Source organism: Vicia villosa, unplaced genomic scaffold (assembly GCF_029867415.1).
Source record: "Vicia villosa cultivar HV-30 ecotype Madison, WI unplaced genomic scaffold, Vvil1.0 ctg.000009F_1_1_2_unsc, whole genome shotgun sequence".
Classification (NCBI taxonomy): Eukaryota; Viridiplantae; Streptophyta; class Magnoliopsida; order Fabales; family Fabaceae; genus Vicia; species Vicia villosa.
Window position 1 is genome coordinate 47,013 of NW_026704938.1, and position 23,124 is coordinate 70,136.

At 28.3% G+C, this 23,124-nt stretch overlaps 3 protein-coding genes across 7 annotated transcripts; 2 read left to right on the forward strand and 1 right to left on the reverse strand.

Annotated features, from left to right (window-relative positions):
- The first annotated feature begins 3,931 nt into the window (after positions 1-3,931).
- On the forward strand, positions 3,932-6,710 carry LOC131621501 (uncharacterized). 5 transcript variants are annotated; one of them, XR_009289609.1, is made up of 5 exons: positions 3,932-4,218; positions 5,898-5,976; positions 6,206-6,308; positions 6,394-6,479; positions 6,590-6,649. XR_009289609.1 is itself a non-coding variant. In XM_058892549.1 (3 exons), the coding sequence occupies exons 1-3, from the start codon at positions 5,863-5,865 to the stop codon at positions 6,477-6,479; spliced, it is 303 nt and encodes a 100-aa protein (XP_058748532.1). In that variant the 5' UTR covers positions 5,826-5,862; the 3' UTR covers positions 6,480-6,710. The 5 variants fall into 5 exon arrangements, 1 of the variants encoding a protein (XP_058748532.1); XR_009289610.1 differs by having other exon boundaries at positions 6,212-6,308; XR_009289608.1 differs by having other exon boundaries at positions 5,898-6,308.
- Positions 6,711-7,870: 1,160 nt separating this feature from the next.
- Positions 7,871-8,254, forward strand: LOC131621500 (uncharacterized). The gene has a single exon (XM_058892548.1). It carries the CDS (start codon positions 7,871-7,873, stop codon positions 8,252-8,254), a length of 384 nt encoding a protein of 127 aa, XP_058748531.1.
- Positions 8,255-16,257: 8,003 nt separating this feature from the next.
- LOC131621506 (ethylene-responsive transcription factor RAP2-7-like) lies at positions 16,258-20,203 on the reverse strand. Its single transcript, XM_058892555.1, has 10 exons — positions 19,217-20,203; positions 19,019-19,044; positions 18,893-18,923; positions 18,727-18,814; positions 18,501-18,646; positions 18,221-18,265; positions 18,005-18,108; positions 17,793-17,902; positions 17,430-17,540; positions 16,258-16,801 (listed from the first exon to the last, which is right to left on the reverse strand). The coding sequence occupies exons 1-10, from the start codon at positions 19,729-19,731 to the stop codon at positions 16,562-16,564; spliced, it is 1,416 nt and encodes a 471-aa protein (XP_058748538.1). The 5' UTR covers positions 19,732-20,203; the 3' UTR covers positions 16,258-16,561.
- Between the last annotated feature and the right edge of the window lie 2,921 nt (positions 20,204-23,124).

Below are 23,124 nucleotides of genomic sequence, written 5' to 3' on the forward strand. Positions count from 1 at the left end.
GGGAATGGGAATAGTGGGGGAGGTTCTTCTACTCCTCCGAGGTGAGAAAAATGTGGAAAGCTAGGTCATTGTGTCTCAAACTACAAGGATATAGCTCCAATATGTTTCAATTGTATGGAGCAGGGTCACATCAACCCCAATTGTCAAAAACCAAAGAAAGGACAAGGTATCGGTCAACGGGATCAAGCCAAAGGGAAAGTTTTTGCTCTTAATGGTGTTGAAGCCTCAGGATTGAATAAACTGATTCAAAGTACGTGTTTCATTGTTCCCTTAATTTTTATCATTGATACAAGTGCAACAAAATCATTCATATCACATCATTGTGTTAACATGATAAATTTAGAAGTGTCCCCTATGAATTTAATATGGTCATTAAGACTCCAACCAATGGTTTTGTAACCACATAGTTAGTCTGTCTAAATTTCCCCCTGTCCATTTACGGTAAGGATTTTGGAGTTGACTAAATTTGTTTACCCCTAAGTCAATTAGACATTATTTTGGAAATGAACTAGATTTATATCCGCCGATCGAATAGAAATATCAGTGAAACAAGATGCTTAAGTGCTCATGATGCTAGCTTCTTAGAAGGTAGAGAGCGAAGCATTGATCACTAATTTTCCTGTTGTCTGTAATTTCCCTGATGATATTAATGATTTTCCACCGCAACGTGAATTCTAATTTGCAATAGATTTATTACCTAGTACTAGACCTATGTCCACAGCATTGTACCGAATGTTCACATCGGAATTGAACGAGCTTAAGAAGCAGCTGGAGGAGCTATTAGAAAATAAATTTGTTACATTCCCTCCCTTAAGTTTCATTTAAAGGAGAGACAGTTGTTCATCCAATTTAATCACTCGGTCCTTCTCATGCCTTAGGCTTGAGGAATTATAGGCTGAGATAATTTTTCCTGTGCTCTAAAGGGAAACAACTTATGATCTTATCAACCCAGAAGTGCCATGAAAGGGCCACAAGATAGAGCAAACATACATAATAGGGCGGTCTACGGGTGGCTCAACTGGAGTTTGGGTCACCCAATATAAAAATAGTTTATTTTACATATAATCCAATCACATTATTTCATTTACTTATTTATTAAAAAAATTTATAAATTAATTTTATAAAAACGATATTATAATGTAGTTGACTTTTTTCAAGATGTCAAATGACACTAAGATGTCAAACTTAATAACATGACACTTCTGATAACTCTTCACCCCATGTCCGTATACTAAAATTAATCGTTGGATTGAAATCTATTATTATATAGATCACGTCTATAAATTTAACATCAATCGGAAACCATCTGTCATGTCAACGATTTGCATAAAAACTAACATCTTATAAAACTTCATGAAAACCGTTAATTTTGATCATCCTCTTTAACATATTAAATGATTTTTTATTGATGTGAAATTTTACAGGCGTGGTCTATGTGATAATAGTTTTCAATTCAATGATAGATTTTATCATACGAACACGAGGGGAAGAGTTATCAAATGTGTCATATTACTAAGTTTGTACCTTGGTGTCACTTGATATATATATATATATATATATATATATATATATATATATATATATATATATATATATATATATATATATATATATATATATATATATATTATGTGTAAAAAAATTAAATAAATATAAATACATGTGATTATTGTCCATCAAATGCTACATTATAAGTGAATTTATTAAGGATTAATTTGTATGGAAAGTGTAAAATAAAACTATACATGTAACTATTCAAATTACTCATTAATATTATTTTTTTAAAACATCTTTATAAATATTTATTTAACCAATTTAATTGAATGTACGTGTAAAAGATATTTAGTACCTTAAAATTAATATTTTGGGAAAAAAGTAAATGCACCGACAGTGTAAAGTATTTTTACACTGTCAACCAATGAGAGACATGCATCAGAATAAATTTTATTTTTAATTTTTTAAAACTGAAATTACATAGAAAATTAAAATATTTTGATTGGTTGTATGTGTAAAAAAATATCACATAATTTATCCGATAAAGTTTGCGATATTAATTGATATTTAATTTTAAATCAAATAAATATCATATAGTTTATTTTGAAGATTGATTATAAGTGAAAGCTACCCCCTCTCATCTCTCATATGTCAAGGCACAAGTTGTCCCAAATTATTACTTAGATAGAGTGTGGACCGAGATGTACTAAGGACAGTAGTGACAATAACAGTTTGTAGGTTTTGGTTTTTAATACTCTCTACTACTACATTAAAATTAAGTTGAAATACTTTACTTTTAATAGGAATACATGTCTATGGCCGTAGGAGTGGGAAGATGAAATTAATAGATTGAAAACTAGAATATAAATGTTGACTTTATGCTCATGTAATTCCTAGTGTATTCTTTGTTGGTTTCATCTTTTAGAGTTGACCTTTTACCTTTAATGGAGAAAGCCCTGTTAATGTTTGATTAATATGTTTGTAGTGTGCTCTTTCTAAGTATTTGAATGAAAATATTTTACAGAAAGAAAAAAAATTATGTTCTAACAAGTTGTCTGATGAATTAGCTCAAATTTTTGGATATAAGAGATGCTCTTTATTTCATAAAAGAAGATAAATGAGAATTTATTACTAAAGTTTTAGTTTCAACCATATACAACACATATTTCAAAAACTTGTGACATTATTAGAATTATATACCCAAAATTATATTTCGCCTCTGATTTTATTTATACAAAATTTTTTATTATTTAAATTTATTAAAAAAACAATATATTTAACTCATATATTGTCTAAATAGATTAGTTATTCAATGTATTTAAAAAATAATTTTTTTCTTATAAATAGATTAGTCTATTAACAATATATAAAATTTAAAGTACCTGGAATTACCATGTTTACCCAAACTGATTTTAAGCTAAACTAATCTAATAATTGGGGACGGCTTAGTCATTTTGTTAAATACTTAAACATGATTGATTGTAATTCAAAAGTTGCTGACATGACGTCACTACAAAATTTCTGAATCATTAAATTTTCCCTTATTTTTTAAAATTTTTAAATCTCCTTATTTTATTAAACCAACTTTTTCCACATTTCATGCATTGATCATAACAAAAAGCTAATAATTACAGTTTTCAAATTTTAAATTTCACCTTGAGAAATGAAAAACCACTTCCCACTTTTCTAAAAAGTCACTTTCCAACTTTTCATTTGGGAAAATGAAAAGAATGCATCGTTTGAATGTGAAAATAGAAAACCCTAAACCATTCATCATTATATATATTATCTTTCTCCACAAACTACCATCTCACTAAATAAGCCAAAACTCTTTCTCTTCCACCCTTCCCAAGATTCATTCAATCTCTCTCTTCTATACGATTTCAACCTCCAACCATCTTCTTCTTAAATCTTCTCCATTTTTAGTTTCCCTCTGTTTCTTCATCATCAAATTTTTAGTTTCCCCTATTCCGATTTGTTTTTTTGGATCTTAAGGCACTGATTAGGGAGCGTTGTGGTTGTTGGTATGGGCATAGAGGGAAACATATTGCCACATTGAAACACAGATCTCTCTCATCTTATTTTCATTCCTCCTATCACTCACCACAAGATCTGAATCGGTTTTATCAGCCAAAGCTTCCTTCACTTCAATCTCAGTTCTTTGCCAATCGCCAAGATTGCATGTACGTTGTTGTTTCTTTCTTCTCTCTCGCTTACTAATTTTCATTCTCCTCTTGTTTTAATTTGGATAAATCTGATTTTTTTGCTTCCAACATCACCACTAATATTCAGAAATTCGGAAGAAGGTAGGTCTAAACCATAATCTGTTTTTTCTCTATTTTTTGGATTTGTTCTCACCGAAATTCGGTTTTGAAAAAACATCAAGACACTGTATCTGATTACATGCGTTCTAACCGTATTTTTTGTTTTTATTGTAGTGACCAAACCGCTTTATGATTTCATCTAAGATCCACCATTGATTTTTGGATTCAAGCTTACAGTGTGATAATAAAGACCGCAGACGGATTGAAGTTTTGATTGAAGCTGGATGTACCAATCTTTCTTTTAAGGTTGATTCTAGGCAATATTTGAAAAATGGTTGCATTTGCTTGCATATCAGAAACCAAAAAGAGGATTATTTTTTAAGGGAGATTATGTTCTGTCGGTGTCGGATTTGCTCCAACCTGCAATGCAACTGAGATCTGTGTTAACCAAATTCTAAAGGTATATATATATATATATATATATATATGGGGACGACTCAAGTGAGAACACTTTGTTAGAACAAGATTTGTTCTGATCAATTATCTTAGTTTTGATGATAACAATAATATGAATTTTGCTTAAGATAATATGGTACTCTAATCCAATGCAATTTCCTTTTCAGGAAATATATAAAGAGTACGCATAATTCAGCGCTCAGAAGCTTTGTCTCAAAGGGTTCAGCATGCAATATCAGAACATGGTCTGGCAAGACATCAGAAGATGGTCGAAGCAGAATCAGAACATGGGTCTATGGAAGCATCAGAAGAACAAGAGAACAGAAGCACTGAAGTTCTGATGGTATCACGCTCAGAAGCACTTCAAGGTCAGAAGATCAGAAGATGCTATGCACCAAGCTGTTTGACTCTGATGATATTCAAACGATGTATTCACAAACATCAGATCAGAAGGAAGTACAAGTGGCAAGCTACGCTGACTGACAAAAGGAACTTTAAAAGCTATTAAAGGCTACGTCAGTAGACACAGCGTGAACAAGGCTCGAGGTAGTTGACAAAAGCGTATAACATTAAATGCGATGCTGTACGGAACACGCAAAGCATTAAATGCACTCAACGGTCATCTTCTCCAACGCCTATAAATATGAAGTTCTGATGAGAAGCAAGGTTAACAATTCTGCACCAAAACAACTCAAATTAACTTGCTGAAACGCTGTTCAAATTCAAAGCTCAGAATCTTCATCTTCATCAAAGCTCACTACATTGCTGTTGTAATATATTAGTGAGATTAAGCTTAAACGTTAAGAGAAATATCACAGTTTGTGATTATAGCTTTTAAGAAGCAATTGTAATACTCTTAGAATTGATTACATTAAGTTGTAAGGAACTAGAGTGATCGTGTGGATCAGAATACTCTAGGAAGTCTTAGAGGTTATCTAAGCAGGTTGTAACTAGAGTGATCGTGTGGATCAGTATACTCTAGAAAAGTCTTAGAGGGTATCTAAGCAGTTGTTCCTGGAGTGATCAGTGTGTGATCAGAAGACTCTGGAAGACTTAGTTGCTGACTAAGTGGAGAACCATTGTAATCCGTGCGATTAGTGGATTAAATCCTCAGTTGAGGTAAATCATCTCTGCGGGGGTGGACTGGAGTAGTTTAGTTAACAACGAACCAGGATAAAAATAACTGTGCAATTTATTTTTATCTGTCAAGTTTTTAAAGCTACACTTATTCAAACCCCCCCCTTTCTAAGTGTTTTTCTATCCTTCACACTTGGTTATTATGAGAAATGAGAACAATGAATCACGACCATTAAATTTTGATTTTGTTAATTTTAATGGACTGGATTGGTTTCTCTTTCTATGATCCTTAATATTTATTTTAAATCAATATAGAAAGAGAAACCAATCCAGTCCATTAAAATCAACAAAATCAAAATTTAATGGTCGTGATTCATTGTTCTCATTTCTCATAATAACCAAGTGTTCTCACTTGAGTCGTCCCCTATATATATATATATATATATATATATATATATATATATATAATGTTCCAGTTTTATTATTACTATTATTGTAATTGCAGTTTAATTGTTGTTCAAATTTCTCCATGGATGTTTTTAGACTCATTTTTATGTAACAGCTAAACTTGATGTATGATTTATACGCGGTTGTTGTGCATAACAGATCCACAGCTAATTCAGGGAATTACTTTAGCTATGTGCGTTTTGATGAAAAAGCATGGCATTTGGTGGATGACTCTAAAGTAAAGTATCAATGAAAGTTTCTTCCTATAGTATAGCTTTCCTGTTATACATATTTATATAGGTCGTGTTTGAAAATAAAATGAGTCATTATATGATTCATTCATTGGCTCTTACATTTTTAATTAGAGAAAGTGATTTTTGAAAAGTTGTAAGTTGTATACATACTTTAAATTTGCAAATGTAATTTACTACTATAAATTCCATCTTTTATTTTTTTTCTTTCAAAAGTTTCAGGTGATGGCTGATAGGGAGAAGAAATTATTGATTCTATTTTTTTCTTTGGCTATTGTTTCAATCTTTAAAGATATTCCTGTCAGATTATTACTACTGGGTATTCTGATTCTTTTTCTTTATTTTATTCCTAAGCTCTTAAAAGCTTAAATTCTAATGGCAATAAGTTTTATATTTTATTTCAGGTTATGATAGCCAACAACCAATTCTTAGGCAATCTCTTTGGCAAATATATATCAGTTTGAGTTTACAGATTTATAGAGTAGACTAAGTAGGTGTTTGGAAAATCATTTACAGACATTTCTCAAAGTAGATAATTTCTATTTAGGTGTGGTGATTACAGCGCACTCTTTCATATTCTGATTTGGCTTACAATTACAGTCATTGAGGCATGGGGCAGCTGGCTGCAGTGTGCTGTTGTGGGAGTTCAGAGGAAGGATCGCGTTGGGTTGTAGTCGGAGGTGAGATGCAGCGTCGACAAAATCTTCTGTTGTTTTCTTATTTGCTCCAGTTTCTTCTCTTCTTTGTTTTTGTTTCAAATCTGTTTGTTTGAATTAAATAACAAAGTTTATGTTTTTCATAAACTTTGCAGTTAACTGTTATGTTGTTGTTCTCTTGCATTGGTAGAATGATTTGGGACAAATTTGTGATAGTTGCAATGGTATATGAGAGTGTTGTTAACAGGTTGTGAATGGTGTGGAGGCTGTTTCTTTCTGTTCCATTTTTCCAATTGCTTACACTTATACCTATAAGATATAATGTTAAGTGTTTATCATACTAGATGTTGACCCGCGCGATGCGCGGAAGACTCTTAAAAAGATAGTGAAAACTATTATCATATATTTTTAAAATATTGTTATCTTAAATATCTTGAAATTAAAATTTATTAAAATTATAATGTTTATAAATTTAAAAATCTTAAATGCATGCTCTTTTTTTATTTCTTTTGTCTTTTGCTCATGATATTTAAAATTTTCTCGAATTTAAAATATTACAATCTAAAATAAAGATGTTGTCATTAATATTATGCGGAAGAATTTCCTCTTTAATAGAAATATATATTTCATAATAGAACATTTTAATTGTGGATTAAAAATGCTGGATACAATACTTATTAATCAAATTTTTTATTGATGTGATTTTATATAGTTCACTAATGTATATATATGATCAATATTAGCTATGTGTTCAACATGTGTTATAGTAATAAAAAATATGATCATTAATTTTATTAAAATTGAAATGATAAAAAGAATTGCAAAGATAAGACATGTTTATAATGAATTCTAAAAATAGTTTTAGATTATTGTTGAAATTAAAACCATAAGAATGATTTTGAAATAAATCAATAATACAAAATAAAAAAATGTGACATTTAATTCAGATGTGCGATATTTAATTCAGATTTGCATTTAATAATAATTTGAATATAAAATTTAAAAAAGTCTAAAATGTGAGAATTCATGTGAATTTAAATTATAAATTTGATAAATATTTTATAGATAATTATTATATTTTTTTATCAATTTTAAAATATCCAATAAACTTTTAATTTCTTTATCATAAAATTTTTTTAACTACTATTTTTTTATTTCGTAACTATTTAATATTAAACTTTAATTAATAATTTGAATAATTTTTTTATCAAAGATGGTTCTGTAAATGAATACCAATATTGGACATTTAGCTACAAAGGAGAGGCTTTGTAGATTTGGCATTATTGGAGATTCTGTGTGTAGCATGTGTGGACAAGAGGAAGAAAATGCTGACCATGTGTTCTTTTCTTGTGTCAAAACTGCTGGTATTTGGTTTGGAATTATGAATTGGCTTGGTATTAGTCATAAGCCTCATACTTGGAGCAAAGACCTGCATTGGATCCTGGCTCGTATTAAGGGTAAAGGTTGGAGAGCTCGACTGTTTCAATTGGTTGTGACTGAAACTGTACATGAAGTGTGGTTATATAGGAATGCAATTGTTTTTAGTAAAGAAAATTATAGCAAAAATACCTTAGAGAGAATTATTGATAATATTGTGTATAGAGGTTGAAAAAATAGGAAAATTGGTATGCATATTACCAATTTAATGCTATAGGTTTGTTTAGGTTTTGGGCTGAATCCTTTGGATTGCCATGCTTGTAAAGTTTTTTTGAATTAATATATTCTTTGGTTAAAAAAAAAATGAATACCAATAAGATAAAAATATTTTAAAATATTTTCTTCGGTTAACATCATATTTATGTTAAATTATTTTTGAATCTACAAAACAAAATTATTTTCACTTATTTAAACTAAATACAAAAACTCAAATATTATAGGATAAATTAATTATTTGAATAAATTTTGTAACGGTCGAATTAAATAACCTAATTAAATTTAGTTTATTACTAATAAAACAATACATAAAAGTCATTAAGGTATTAATGACTTATTTAAATAAAAATTAAAAGTGAAAATTAGAGAAAAATGAAAGTATAAAATGTGAGAATTTAAAGGATAAGATTAAATTATAAAATAAAGTAAATAAATGGAGGTCCTAATTTTTATTTATTTTAAAATAAGAGCTATTAAGGTTAGAATTAAAGATTTCATAAAAAAAAAATTAGAATTAAAAGTTATAAAAGTTCATGAAAAACAAATTTTAAGATTTGATATTTTTTATAGGGATACTCTTTTTAGATAAGATTTTATATTATTATTTTATTCATTTTTATTATAAATATAAATTTATTATTTGAGAAAATTTATAAGTGTTAAGTTAAATTAAATAATTAATTATTATAATATTACTAATAAAAATACATAAAATAAATTAAAATTAATCATAATATACTCCTTAATAATATTGTATTTTGGAAGAAAAATATAAAAACTTACACATTGATCTTGCTATAAGAAAAATCGAACTATTATTCATTATGTCCGAAAAAAATTAAGGACTTAAAAAAGTTAAAATATAAAACATTTATTTTAAATGTGTATAAAATATTATTAATATGTATGTAAAATCTTTTTTTGTTTAGTAGCATGCTCTAAAAAAATTAGGGTAAGAGATTATCAAAATGTTTTTTAAATACCAAAGTAATTAGAGAATATAGAATACATTTTCTTTGAGTATATCATATTTGTAGTGAACTCCCCGTTATATAACTTTAGTACAAATAAATATAATAGTAACAATAGTAACATCATAGAAACGGGAAACCTTTAGAACTAAAAATAGATTTATTTATGTCAACAACAATTTCATAGACCTCCAAATCAATATTGATGTAACAATTTAAAATATAAAAGTCTCGTATATCTTGTTCTCCTGAATCACCTGAAAAAATAGTCATATTTATGTTAACCAATACAAAAATGAGAAAGAAAGGTAGAATAACAAACTAACAAAACAAATATATCAATAAAAAAAGAATTTTTAATCATGCAAATAATAAGGCTATAGACATGTACTTGTCTGAATAAATATTAGACATCTCAAGCAACAATAACGTAATACAATTTTATCATCATCTTCATCTAATTCACATGGAAAAAAGTCATATTCACACCCGTTAATACAAAATTATAAAAATAGTTAAAATAAGAGATTACAAAAAATTATATCAATATAAACGAAAATTTAAATATTTGAAATCAAATAACTCGAGTTTCTATCCTGCCTCAAAACAAATGGCAAGACACAGATATAAAGTTAAATTAAAACAATTATAAAAATGCGAAGAGCATACTACCAGAGCACCACAAATGATTTTTTTTGTAGAAAACAATGATGACTCAATATCACATATATATATATATATATATATATATATATATATATATATATATATATATATATATATATATATATATATATATATATATATATATATATATATATATATATATATATATATACACATGAATATGAATAGAACAATAATGAATAACAAAAATAATAACCAATCAAATTAGTAATTAAAAATTATAATAAATATAATAAATGAGTGAATTATTATAATTAAACAATAGGAGTTATAGAATTTAAAAAGAGTGAATTATTATAATTAAACAATAGGAGTTATAGAATTTAAAAAGAGTGAATTATTATAATTAAAAAATAGGAGTTATAGAATTTAAATGAGTGAATTATGATAATAAATTAATATCACATGTAATGTGATTATGCATAGAGCAATAACAAAAAATAACAAATAAAAAATAATTAAATTATTTATAAATAATTATATTAATATAATAAGTGAGTCATTATTAAACAATAAAAGTTACAAAATACTAAAACAATTCATTTTGATTATGTAATATGAGTTACAAACTAAAAAAATACGTAGTTCAAATATATATTTGAAATATTTATATATATATATATATATATATATATATATATATATATATATATATATATATATATATATATATATATATATATATATATATATATATATATATATATATATATATAGAGAAAAGGGTTGATGCACTGACAGTGTAAAATAGTTTACACTGTCAACCAATCACAACCATGTATCCAATTAAAACACTCTTTTATTTTTGAAAAAATTTAATGACATGGCAAATTGGTGGTTGTTTATTGGATGACAGTGTAAAACTATTTTACACTGTCAGTGCATATCCATTAAACCCATATATATATATATATATATATATATATATATATATATATATATATATATATATATATATATATATATATATATATATATATATATATATATATATATATATATATATATATATATATATATTTCATCAATTATCTTTCTAAATTATTATTTTTGTGATATTTAATATACTACTATTTTTTTGATTTTTCACTATTTTTACTATTTATTTTCCATGAATTTAAATTAATTTGGTAAATTCAATTAATTGTTATTTTATTCATTATTATTACTATAAAATCTAAAAAAATTTAAATTAAATGATTATAAATCAACATAACATATTTATATACATGTGATTATGCATAGAACAAAATTAAAAATTAAATTATTACTCAAAATATATATATATATATATATATATATATATATATATATATATATATATATATATATATATATATTCCATCAATGACATTTTCTTATTATTACTATTATTAATATTATTAATATTATTATTATTATTATTATTATTATTTATTATTATAGCAACGATGGTTATTTTGATATTACATTTACTATAATTCATTAACCTTTCATTATATTTATTATTCATTTTTTTCACATTATTATCGGGTTTCAAGTTATTTATTAATATTAGTTCATAGTTGTTCTATTCATTATTGCTATTATAAAACATAAAAAAATATATTTTTATTAATTTAGTCCTGTATGAAATTATATTAAAAAAATATTTATGTAATTTAGAAGGATTTCTTTTATAGGAATATTATTTTAGCTAAAATTTTATTATTATTATTATTATTATTATTATTATTATTATTATTACTTTAATTCTTTAACCTTATTATATTTATTATTTAATTTTTTATATTTTTCATGGAGTTTCAAGTTATTCATTAGTTTAAATTCATTACTATATAATAATATACAATAGGAGTTACAAAATAAATTTAAATATTTATTCTATTAATTATTATTATATAGAGGAGTTACAAAATAGAGAAAAATATAGTTTATTTAAAATAAAAAAAAAAAGATAAAATAAATTTAGGGTTGGTCAAGAATTGCTCTCAACATGACACGTCAGCATATAGCTAGGGTTGTCATCATGACAACCTTACATTTATAGTAAAGTAGATAAGCTATAAACTTAATTACTTAAATAAATATTCATCATGTGCTGATTTCAAAATTCTTAAATCATGTAATAGGCAATCAAAACATATTTTAATTACGGCAATTTGACCCTCTTTTACTCTTTTGTTATGCCCTATAGATTTATACCTATGTGTGTTGATAGAATGTTGTCCATTTCAGATTATATCAACAGCGGGCTCTATAGATTATAAGTTTTATTTAAAAAAAAATGTTAAAATCTAAAAACTTTCTTAGTACTTTTGATTACAATGATACAAGACATGTCCGATAATAATAATTTTGATTACAATAATATTTTCTTAAACTTTTCCATTCTTCTTAATGACTCCGCTTTTGGAAAGATTTTGTGTAAAAATTATAGTGATTTGGAATTGATGATGAAGATACGATGGTTTTGTGTTGTTTTTGGAAAGATTGATTTGTTCACTAACCAAAGATGAGAACGTGTATCTGATTTTTAATTTTTTTAATAATAATAATAATAATAATAATAATAATAATAATAATAAATATACAAAAAAATCTATCTAAAATAGAAAAAAGCTAATTTCTAATATAATGATAGTAATAAAAACAAGATAAACTCTAATTTACATTTCTTTGATTTTTCTCTTAATAATAATTTTTTTTTTTAAATAATAAGATTTTTCTTACTTTTTTCATAATTTTTAATAATAATTTTTTTCATAATTTATAATAATAAATTTTTCCGAAATAAATTAGTAATAAACAATTTTTTTCTTAATTAGTATAATAATATATTATTTCCTTAATCATTTACGGGTTCTAATTTTTAGATAACAAAAAATAAACATTATTTTTATAACTATTTTGAATTTTTAAAATAATATATTAATTATATTGTTTACTGTTATTAAATTAAATTCAATTCAATATTATATAAAAACGTTAGTTTATTTTTGAATTATAAACCAATATTAAATATAAACTAAATTAAACTAAACTAAATTAAATTATAACATTAATTTTAATTTGGTTTATTTTTAATTACGTAGAAAAGTTAATATTAACTGAACTAAATAAAAATGTTTGTTTGTTTTATATAATAATTAATAATGTAACAATTTAACGTCAAATATTCTGATGAAGGGGTATCATGAGGGACTAAAACAATTAAAAAATAAAAGCCACATTAAATATCCTGAAGACTGGGTATCATGAGGGACTAAAACAATATAGAATCTTCAAATGTTAGGTGGCGAATCCAAACTCTATTTTTAAAGAGAACTTTTCAAACCTCGCCCATTTGGCAGAGGGAAAAATAACTATTATCCCTATATTTGTTTACTTAATTATTTCTTTGATTTTCAAAAAAATCTCTAAGAAATTATTATAAATAATTAATTTAATTTTTAATTATTATCTTTATAAATTATTATCAAGCATAAATTTTCTTAGATAAATTTTAAAATATTATTATTAGTTACATTTTTTAAAAAATTTATTATATTTTATTTAAAATTATTCAATAAAATATCAAATCTTTTAAAATTTACAAAATTTTAGAAATTTTGTAGAGTTAAACTTCTATTATGAAATTCTCCTTGACAAAAAAGATAGAAAAATATTCTTTGAATTGAAATTTTAAAATACCATGAGTGTAGATATTAATTTAAAACTGAAATTTGACGGAAAGCTATAATATATTATAGGTTTGTAAAAATTTTAAATATGATATAATAAGAAGAATTTAAAACTGATATTTGATGGGTAGCTGTTACAAATTTTAGGTTAGAAAAAATTGACTAATATTTAAAAGTAATGTTATTTGAATTGGAAAAATGATTTTATTCAAATTTATAGTATTAAAATTAACTCATCTGGATTCAACTGACTTTTGTTAACTCATCTAAATTTACGGGTAGATGTAAATATGAGATACCAGTTGAATACTTCTCATTTTAATGTCCATCTTTTAAATATTTCTTTGGCTGCTGTTTTATATAATTGAAGTTAGATAATAAGATGTACGATTTATTGTAAGCACGAATTAATGTTTAAAATTTGGTGCATATTATTAACATATATTTGTAACTTTTGAGAAAATCTTTGATTTTATGCCGGATTTTTCCAAATACCGGTGTAAAATAGTAAATTTTGGAAAATCGTGGATTTTATATCAACTTTTTAATAACCGGCATAAAATGTAAGAACATCAAATTTTTTGAAAAAATTGATACACTATTTTTTAAATAACTATTTGAAATAACAAAATTAATACAATTAGAATAAGTTACAAATAAGTTACAAAATATTTTATATTTTTTAAACGTAGAAAAGTTTACTGTTAACTTATTTTATAAACGTAAATAAATTATAAAATGGAAAATACTATTGTTGATACACTTATATTAATAAAGGGAAATAATAAATTAGAAACAAAATATTGTTGATACAATTATATTTATAAGCTGGAATAAGTTTTAAGTATTTTTATAACCGGGAAAAAGCTATTGTTGATACAATTGATTTTATAAAAGGAAATAAATTACAAATATTTTTATAAACGGAAAAAAGTAAAAGTCTAATGTCGATACAGTTGATTTTATAAACCGGAATAAATTACAAATATTTGTATAAACGGGAATAATCAACTATTGATACAATTGATTTAATAAACGGGAATAAGTCTATTGTTGATACAAATATTTTTATAAACGGGAATAAGCTACAAATATTTTTATAAACATAAATAGTCTATTGTTGATACAATTTTTTTTATAAACGAAAAAAGACTATTGTTGATACAACTATTTTTATAAACGAAAATAAATTACAAATAACTTTATAAACGGGAAAAGTCTACTATTAATACAATTATATTTATAAACGTGAATAAGTTAAAAATATTTTTATAAATGCGAAAAAATATATTGGTGATACCATTATTTTTATAAACGGAAACAAGTTACAAATATTTTAATAAACAAGAAAAATGTACTAATTATTTTTATAAAATTATTTTACCCAGCGTTGGTTCAAATAAGTGTTTTTATAAACGGCTTCTAAGTATTTTTATAAATATAAAAAATAAGTATAAGTATAATGTTGTTATATTACTTTAATCCATGCATAAAGGTTGCTACATATTTTTTTGTTTATATTTGGGATTATGTCAATGTTTATGATCCGTAAAACAAATTTAAAAACTGACAAATGACATATTGCGACGTGTAATTATTGTTTTAGTTAAAGAGCTAAAATCTGGATGTATTATTAGCTCTTACATCGTTAACTATTATTTAACATACTACATGTTTAATTTTTATTCCGATAGTCATCCAATTACTATGTGTATTGTTTAAATATATACGGAATAACTTCATAAGATAAATCTTATCCACGTAATATTAAATCCAAACAGTCCCGTGCGATAGCACGGATATCCCGCTAGTTTTAAAAATAGAGACATCCTACGGTTTCTATCTATTTGCCGGTGAGGCTTAACAATTTCATCATCTCTCCTCAAGCACATTTAACACATGTATCAGTGGGTCCCACTGAAACAAACTCTTTCTGTATGATTGATCATTTGTACTGATGGTACATCAAAATACAAGTGGCATGTATGAACACATTAACATCCAATTTCACATGTACGGCTTGTTTCCTTTGTAGAATTGTGATCAAGTACCAACTTTGACTGAGGTTGTTCGACTACCAGTTACCATGACAAGTAGTGCAATGTGCAATATGAATTCTGCCACCCATTGGCCATTGGCATTGCCATTCGTCAAGGCCAACTCTCAACTTTATCAAACTATAGGGTGGCCCGTTAATCATCACCGAGTTCAGTTTTTACCCCCTTAATTTTAACCCTGATCTAATGAGTCATGGATTGATAAGTATTAGCGTCCCCAGTAACAGAATTAATTGCCAAAACAGTATGAAGGCGAAGATAATAAAGTAAAAAACTAAATTTCTTACTTAAAATATTAGTAGTATACTGTTTCTTAACAATATTCTCTTTTAACTATATATCTCAGCCAAATCTGTTCTATTGCATCTATTTAGATACTAGAGCCCATTCACCTCTAGTCCAGAGGAGAATGAGCTTCAATCTCAAATTTATATTTATATCATGGAATATATTGAGCCTTGCTCTATACTTTGCATTCCTTATTAATAATAATGAATGCAAAGGTTTGGTTTTTGGATGGAAAATTTAAAACTCTTTCATTCCTCCCAATCCCACGCACAATCAGGGTCTGTAATCTCAAGATTGGTGGCCAAATAATAATATCATCAATGTTCAAACAGGGGAAATTAACTGGTAAATCTCATGAATGTAAACAGCAAAAACATCCTAATTTTAAGAAATCGGCACTATTGTAATACTAATGCATTAGAAAAATAGCATAACGGTTTAAGCAAGAGGCGATATTCAGTGGTCAAGTTTCACTATACATCAATCGGCCACTGAATCATACAAAGAATTTTAAACGCAAACACATTTTATGGTTTGCTTTCCATCTGTGGTACATGATAGGGTAGGGTGGTGCTTGCATGGACATAACATGATAATATTATTGAGATGTGTTGCTGTTAGGTGCATTGGGCGATGTAAAATAGAGACTCAGGGGAATTGAGTTCATAGATCTTGGTGGAAATAATGGAGTAGATGGAAAGGGAGCTGAAATTGAGAATCCTGATGATGCTGCTGCAGAGACCCGTGCCACTGGGGTAGTAGTGACCTGGCCATTAGTTTGCCACGCCCAAATGGGGAGTCCTTTTAAAGGATCTTTGTTGATACCATCTGCTCTTTCCTGCAAAATATTTGAGCAATCTTTTTCAATCACAGCTCAATGCTTGATATTGCATTGCCCAAAACCGACAGACTAAAAAAGAAAATGGTGTAGCAGATAATACAACTGCAATATAATCAGAATGTCGAGATGAAATATTTTCAAACTCTAACCATAGTCCAAAAGTCCATATTCATCTTATTTTATTAATAAGACAGTTCAACTAAACCAGTCTATTAATTTCCAGCATGATCACTCAACATATTTTAGGCACATTTTGAATCAATTCATTTTTGTTTAAAAGATTAATTGACATGAAACAAATATTAAATACAATTCAATATATTAAAATGATATGAAGATATAAATTAGTCTATAGAAATGATATGAACACAATATGGACAACTTCACTTGACTGCTCAACAACAGATTGTAGCAACTACCAAAAGCTCATAGAATTCATTAGTTAATACCTAAACATTTAAAATAATCTATTACCGTCAAGTATATCATTTAAAAGTGAATCAGTCGTTAGTGTATTAATGAGCTCTAGCTAACATGGTTGATTGAGAAAGATTAATGAAATACTACTAGGAGGTTCAAGCAATGGACTCCAGTTGTAAAACTAAAAACTAGATAGTGAAATCACCTCATTGGGAAAGAAACCGGGATACATGTCATTCCGAAAAGAACGATGCTCTTCAGTTACTAATAGCCTTTTTAAAGATGAATTACTGATTCCTGAAACATTCGTTTCCATCTGCAAATGAAGAGAACCCAGTCAATTATGACAACTTAGAGAAAAACCAAGAATTAATAACGACAACACCAACTGTGAAAGATTATACAAATATGAAGGAATCAAAAGAAAACAGGTGGTAACTAGCTACAAGTAAACTTATGAAGACAACAAGAGCTCTTCTTCCCGAATATAAAGAGTATTATCAATTTTTGATCAGCACAAATTAGAAGAAACCTAAAGTAAATGAATATGTAAAGCTCAAATATATACCCTTGAACTTGTGTAAGAGACAGAGGGGAAGTGAAGTTTCCCCCAATTTTCTTTGGGACCCGGTGCTGGTTTGGCTATGCCCAAATTGAGATCAAGATTTGGACTGCTGCCTGTGTTGAAAACGAACAAGATTTCACAAAGAAAACATTTTAAAAATATTCCAAAATATCACGCCTTAATTAAAATAAGATCTTTGCTATAGCGTTTTTTACCATCATTTATGGCTGCAGATTTCATCTCTCCTTCGTATGTGCTGGGCTCAAAATTAGTCACTGCTTCCATTCCATTGCTTTGGATAGCTGCTTTGTCATAAGCCCTGATTTTCAGAAAATCAAAAGGGAGATACATGTTGGATGCAATCCTAATGAGCTATATAATTCAGGGTAATAAATTCAGTGCAAATAATATAATTCATCAGTGACAACAACCTTGCAGCTTCTACTTCGCTGTCGAATAACCCAAGATATATATACCTGCAGGAAAGCATTGCAACCTCTATAACCAAAACACCTTTGCCAATTGTTTCTCAGAAACATGCATGATACTACTATCTTTGACATGTTTCTCTTAACATGAAAAAAGAGCCTAAAGACACATTAAGAGCTAAAAGCTGAAACTGATTTGCTTTGGAGGCCAATACATACTAGAATTCCTAATATCTCATAATCATATTATACTACTTGAGTTGAATTAAAAATAGGTCCTTACTTTTTGCCAAGGTATTGTCCCATTCGAGCTTCCCAACGGCCACACTTGTGAAGTGTTACTCCTCTGTATTTTGAACTTCCTCTTGAGAAACCAGTACTTTGACGACGAAGTATATGCACAAACTCCTCTTTCGATAAATTCTTCGTCTAAGTAAGAAAATATTGAAAAATTACATCAAACAATCTATCAAGTTTTAAATTCATCAACTACTTGAGAATTCTCTAACCTGTTTAAGATCATCATCATAATCATTCAGATTGAAATTTATGTCAGCACCAACTCCTCTGAACTTAATAGCAGCTCGATCATAGGCTCTGAAATTGAAAATTCCAAGTCAATCAACAGTTAAAAAAATGAAATAGCAAAAAAATGAAATAGGTTCAACGATTTACCTAGCAGCAGCGTGAGCTGTGTCAAATCCACCTACAAAAATCAAACACCAATTTCATCAAAAATTAAACAATTCCTAAAATAGCAATTCATAGAATATATTAAATTCATAAATTAATAACCCATACCTAAATAAACTTGTTTCCCGCAATCCCTACACAGAAGAATAATTAGAAAAATACAATCATAAAAACGTGTCAGATGCAATTCAATTCACTCATAAACTACCAAAATCAAACTCCATATATATGAATTATAAATTATAGAGGTGAATTCAACTAAAATAAAACCAAAACTAATTTCATATTACAACGAAATTCACGAACCAGATATGCGATTCCCATCTTCCAGTCCTTCTGTAAAACGTGACTCCTCTGTATTGCGAGCTTCGAGACCTTGGTCCCCTCCTACTCTTTTTAGCTTGTTGTGGAGGTTGAACAAACTTCATCTCTTCTTTCTGATCAAACGATAGATCAATCGAACCATTCCTAATCGGAAACGACGACGTAGTTTGCAACTTCCAATTATTAGACAAACCTTCACCTCCTCCAGTCACAGGGAAAAACTCTTTCGTTACGACGTCGTTTGAACCTTCCATTTTAAGAATATCGAAACTGATGGTGAACACGTCATTCACGCGCGTGGAGCACGAGTCCTCCTCACCTGCGTTGTTGCTTGAACCGTCCGCGTCCGCTTCCGCATTGACGATGGAGGAATTCGATGTTCCTGATTCCATCATTTGATTCCATGAAGTTTGATGAAACTTCTCCGAAATCATCGGCGAGTCGGCGTTCTGAGGGGAATCGGCCGAGTTCGCATCATATAGATTAAGATCTAACATAATGCTTTATCTTCAATTCAACTGAACTCTTTAATTTTCTTCCTATTCTTATTTTATTAATATTTATTATTGAAGTTAGTTAAATTTGAGTTGAAACAAGATGAACTAACTTTCAACGTCGCCGGTGATGATGAATCTGACGGTGATAACGGATCAACAATCCGATCGGAAAAAGGTAATGTAAGCGAAACAGTTAAAAAATCGTTAGATAGAGAGAACCAGAAAGAAAAACGAAGATAAAACAGAATCACGAGGCGGTTCAGTAAACGTGATAACGCCGATTAAATTCTCCGGCCGCCGGAAAAAAAAGTTGCGGAGGAAGAAACTCACAGAACGAAGTTGATAAGGAAGAAACATAACTCATTTGTTCGGCGATGAGTTTATCGTCGCCGGAGAGAGTGAAAGCATCACCAAGTGATGGATTCCATGAGAGAGAGAGAGAGAGACTTTTGCTTTGTGAGGCTTTTTAAGAGGGAAAGGAATATATAAACATTTTTCTCTCTCATATGGTGTAAGACCTGCTGATTCGGTTACCGGTCAACGATATTGCAAAAGTAGTTAGATATTTTTGTTGCGCTCTTTCTTTCTCGCGGTTGTGTTCGCTCTCAAATAGTAGGATAGTACCATTGCAAGAAACTTGTGTAAACTAACCCAAAACCGTATCTGAAAATGTGAAATTTAATAATAATTGATTAGGAGTGTATCTAAAAATGTGAAATTAATAACAATAAATTATGAGACCTTGATTGAATAAGCATATGCCTCTAAAATAAAATAAAAAATTGTAAATGCTCCCACAATTTAAAAGTTATTTATATGAAAACACTATTTTTTTATAGCATGTTTGTACCTTTGAATCTTCACCCATTCAAGGGAGAGGTTCTGGTTGATGTTTGCCATAACATAGTTCTTGAATTGGAAGAGTTGGAGGAAATTATGGAGTGTCCGACGATGAATCTTGGTCATGTTGGAGAGAGAGAGACAGAGAGAGAAAGATGTGAAGTGTTTGTTGTTGAAACTTGATGAGATTGAGTGTTTGTTGTTATGCATTTTGGGTGTAGTGGTATAAGTGTGAGTTGTTGGTGTATGTTGATGTTTGTGAAATTTTTTGGTTGTAATATTGTTGAGTTTGGATTGGTTGGAAGTATGTATTTGAATATGAATTTTTAGAGGAAGTGGGTTGGGATGTAAATTATGTTGGGTAGCCTTGTGTCTCTTCTTGAGGGATGAATGAGACATATTGTTAGGCGTAAGTAGAGTCACAGTGACAGGAGTCATTTAGAAATTAAGTGTCAGCAACATAGGTAAATGGAATTGAATTGAATCAAACCATATATTATAGGCTTGACTTAACCTTACACCACCTAATAACGTGTCTTTCAAGAGCAAATGACATCTTCTCTTCCACTCACATTGCTCCTCTTTGTTCATCTCGACATGATTTTGTTTCTATGACTTGATTATGCTAATCTCATGTTATTCTCTAAGACATCTTGGTGGAGATGACATTTGTTGTTGGAAGCCAAATTGGAGTTTGACCTTATTCCTCTTATGCATTTTCAATAATATAGAAACATGTCAAAGATGATGTTGCACTCCAAATCAAGTTATCTTCATAGTCACTTGACACATAATGAAGATATGGTCTCTATATAAACTGATACATGATATATATTTGTTGTTAGTGTAAAAATATTCAATTTAAAATATAGAAAAATATTAAGGGGGGAAATATTATACTTTTTTGACACCCACGAAGATGGTGACGAGGATTATTCGTACAATTCATCCTCTTTTAACATCATCTAGCATTAAAATAAAATGAAATGTATACAATTTATATTTTAAAAGTCAAAATGCATGTGAAATAGTTCATTAAAAAAATTTAAACTACCTTAATGCTTATGAATGTGTTGGTAATTCCTGATTGATACGGGAAATTAATGGCATAAGTGTAAATCCTCAAACTTGAAGCAAGAATATACGTCTTTTCATATTCTATACTCCAACTTCAACCTCTTTGCACATGGCCCTTGTATCTAAACAAATTGAACCCCAACTATACTAGTTTGACTTATCAAAATCTTTAATGAATGGTAGTCAAGAAGATTGCACCAAAATATTAGTCTTGTCCGACATTAATAATCTACTGATGAGGAGTAGAATGTAAAGGAAAAAGTAAATTATCTCCCACTAATATTCTGATTTTCTCGTGTGGTTCTTTCAATTTCTGGATCAAGGGGTATCAACTATGATCCTGAACTACGCATACACAAACAAAATGCCTTAGTAGTAGTGCAGAAAACAAATTGCAATAAAAACAATTAAAAAAATTAAAAACTAAACAAACACGTTGCACAAGCATTTCCCATGGCAACTCCGCCAAAAACTTGATGACTTCTTGGCAAGTGTATCGAAAATGTCGAAATAATAAATAAGATCGTATTCACAGGGACTGCTATTTAACCAGACAATATTGTGCAATGGTAAGAAAGTAAGAAATGGGGGGGGGGGGTTCGAGTTTAATTTGCAAGAAAATAAAAGTGTTCCGACAATTATGAGAAAGTAGTCAGGTTTTTCCTAGAATCCCTTATTTCTCCTGTGTTGATGTCAAAGTATTACATGAATGAAACTTATCTATATTTCCACGGCGAATTAACAAAACCACTATACTCAATCCATTGGATTATAGCTCACTAATTTTTACTAGAGGTCTCATATTCATATTCAACCCGCGTAAGTGAAATCTGGCAATGATACAATACATTAATTCTAATGCAACTACTATAGGTCTCCTATCCTTATTTAATTGGTGTAAGTACAATAATTTCCCTAGTTCAAACGCATAAGCTAAGGGCCAGTATTCCCTATATGTCCATGAATAGAGTATCTCAAATAATGCGCGTTAAATAAAAGAGGCAATTAAATAGAAATAAAACTAAGATTAGTCATGCAATATCAAATTACACATCTGTCCGAACAAGTTTGAAATAAGTTCATAAGACAAAACCTAACCTAAGTATTTAACTACTCATACAGATTAAATTACAACACCAAGGTTGCAAAAGAAAATCCTTGAAGATCCGGCCTCCAATGGTTTCGAATGCGTTCCAAATCTCACTTCTGGTGTTGAAATTAGTCACTTGCAGTCTAAAATAAAAAAGCCCTTGAAAAGATGTCAAAATTCCCTTTTTTAAAGCCTTCAAATCATCCCAGAATGTGTCAAATTTTGCCCACAAAAAGGCCCATCGCACGCGTTTTTGAAGGCATCGCGAGCGATGCAACTTTTACAACCTCATCACGCTCGTGATGGTGCGCGATGGCCTACAAGATTTTTCCAGAAAGTTACTCACTTTTTTATCCTATTTTAGCCAAGTTTCTCTAAGTCCCTAT

Bases quoted from the DNA above. Each gene is read 5' to 3' on its own strand.
- LOC131621501 (XM_058892549.1), top strand. From the start codon at position 5,863: ATGTATGATTTATACGCGGTTGTTGTGCATAACAGATCCACAGCTAAT. The intron at 5,977-6,205 runs GTAAAGTATCAA...TTCTTTCAAAAG, and splicing joins ATTTGGTGGATGACTCTAAA to TTTCAGGTGATGGCTGATAG. The intron at 6,309-6,393 runs GTATTCTGATTC...ATTTTATTTCAG, and splicing joins TGTCAGATTATTACTACTGG to GTTATGATAGCCAACAACCA.
- LOC131621500 (XM_058892548.1), top strand. From the start codon at position 7,871: ATGAATACCAATATTGGACATTTAGCTACAAAGGAGAGGCTTTGTAGA.
- LOC131621506 (XM_058892555.1), bottom strand. From the start codon at position 19,731: ATGTTAGATCTTAATCTATATGATGCGAACTCGGCCGATTCCCCTCAG. The intron at 18,266-18,500 runs GTAAGGACCTAT...GCTTTCCTGCAG, and splicing joins GGACAATACCTTGGCAAAAA to GTATATATATCTTGGGTTAT. The intron at 16,802-17,429 runs GTGATTTCACTA...AATATTTTGCAG, and splicing joins CCGGTTTCTTTCCCAATGAG to GAAAGAGCAGATGGTATCAA.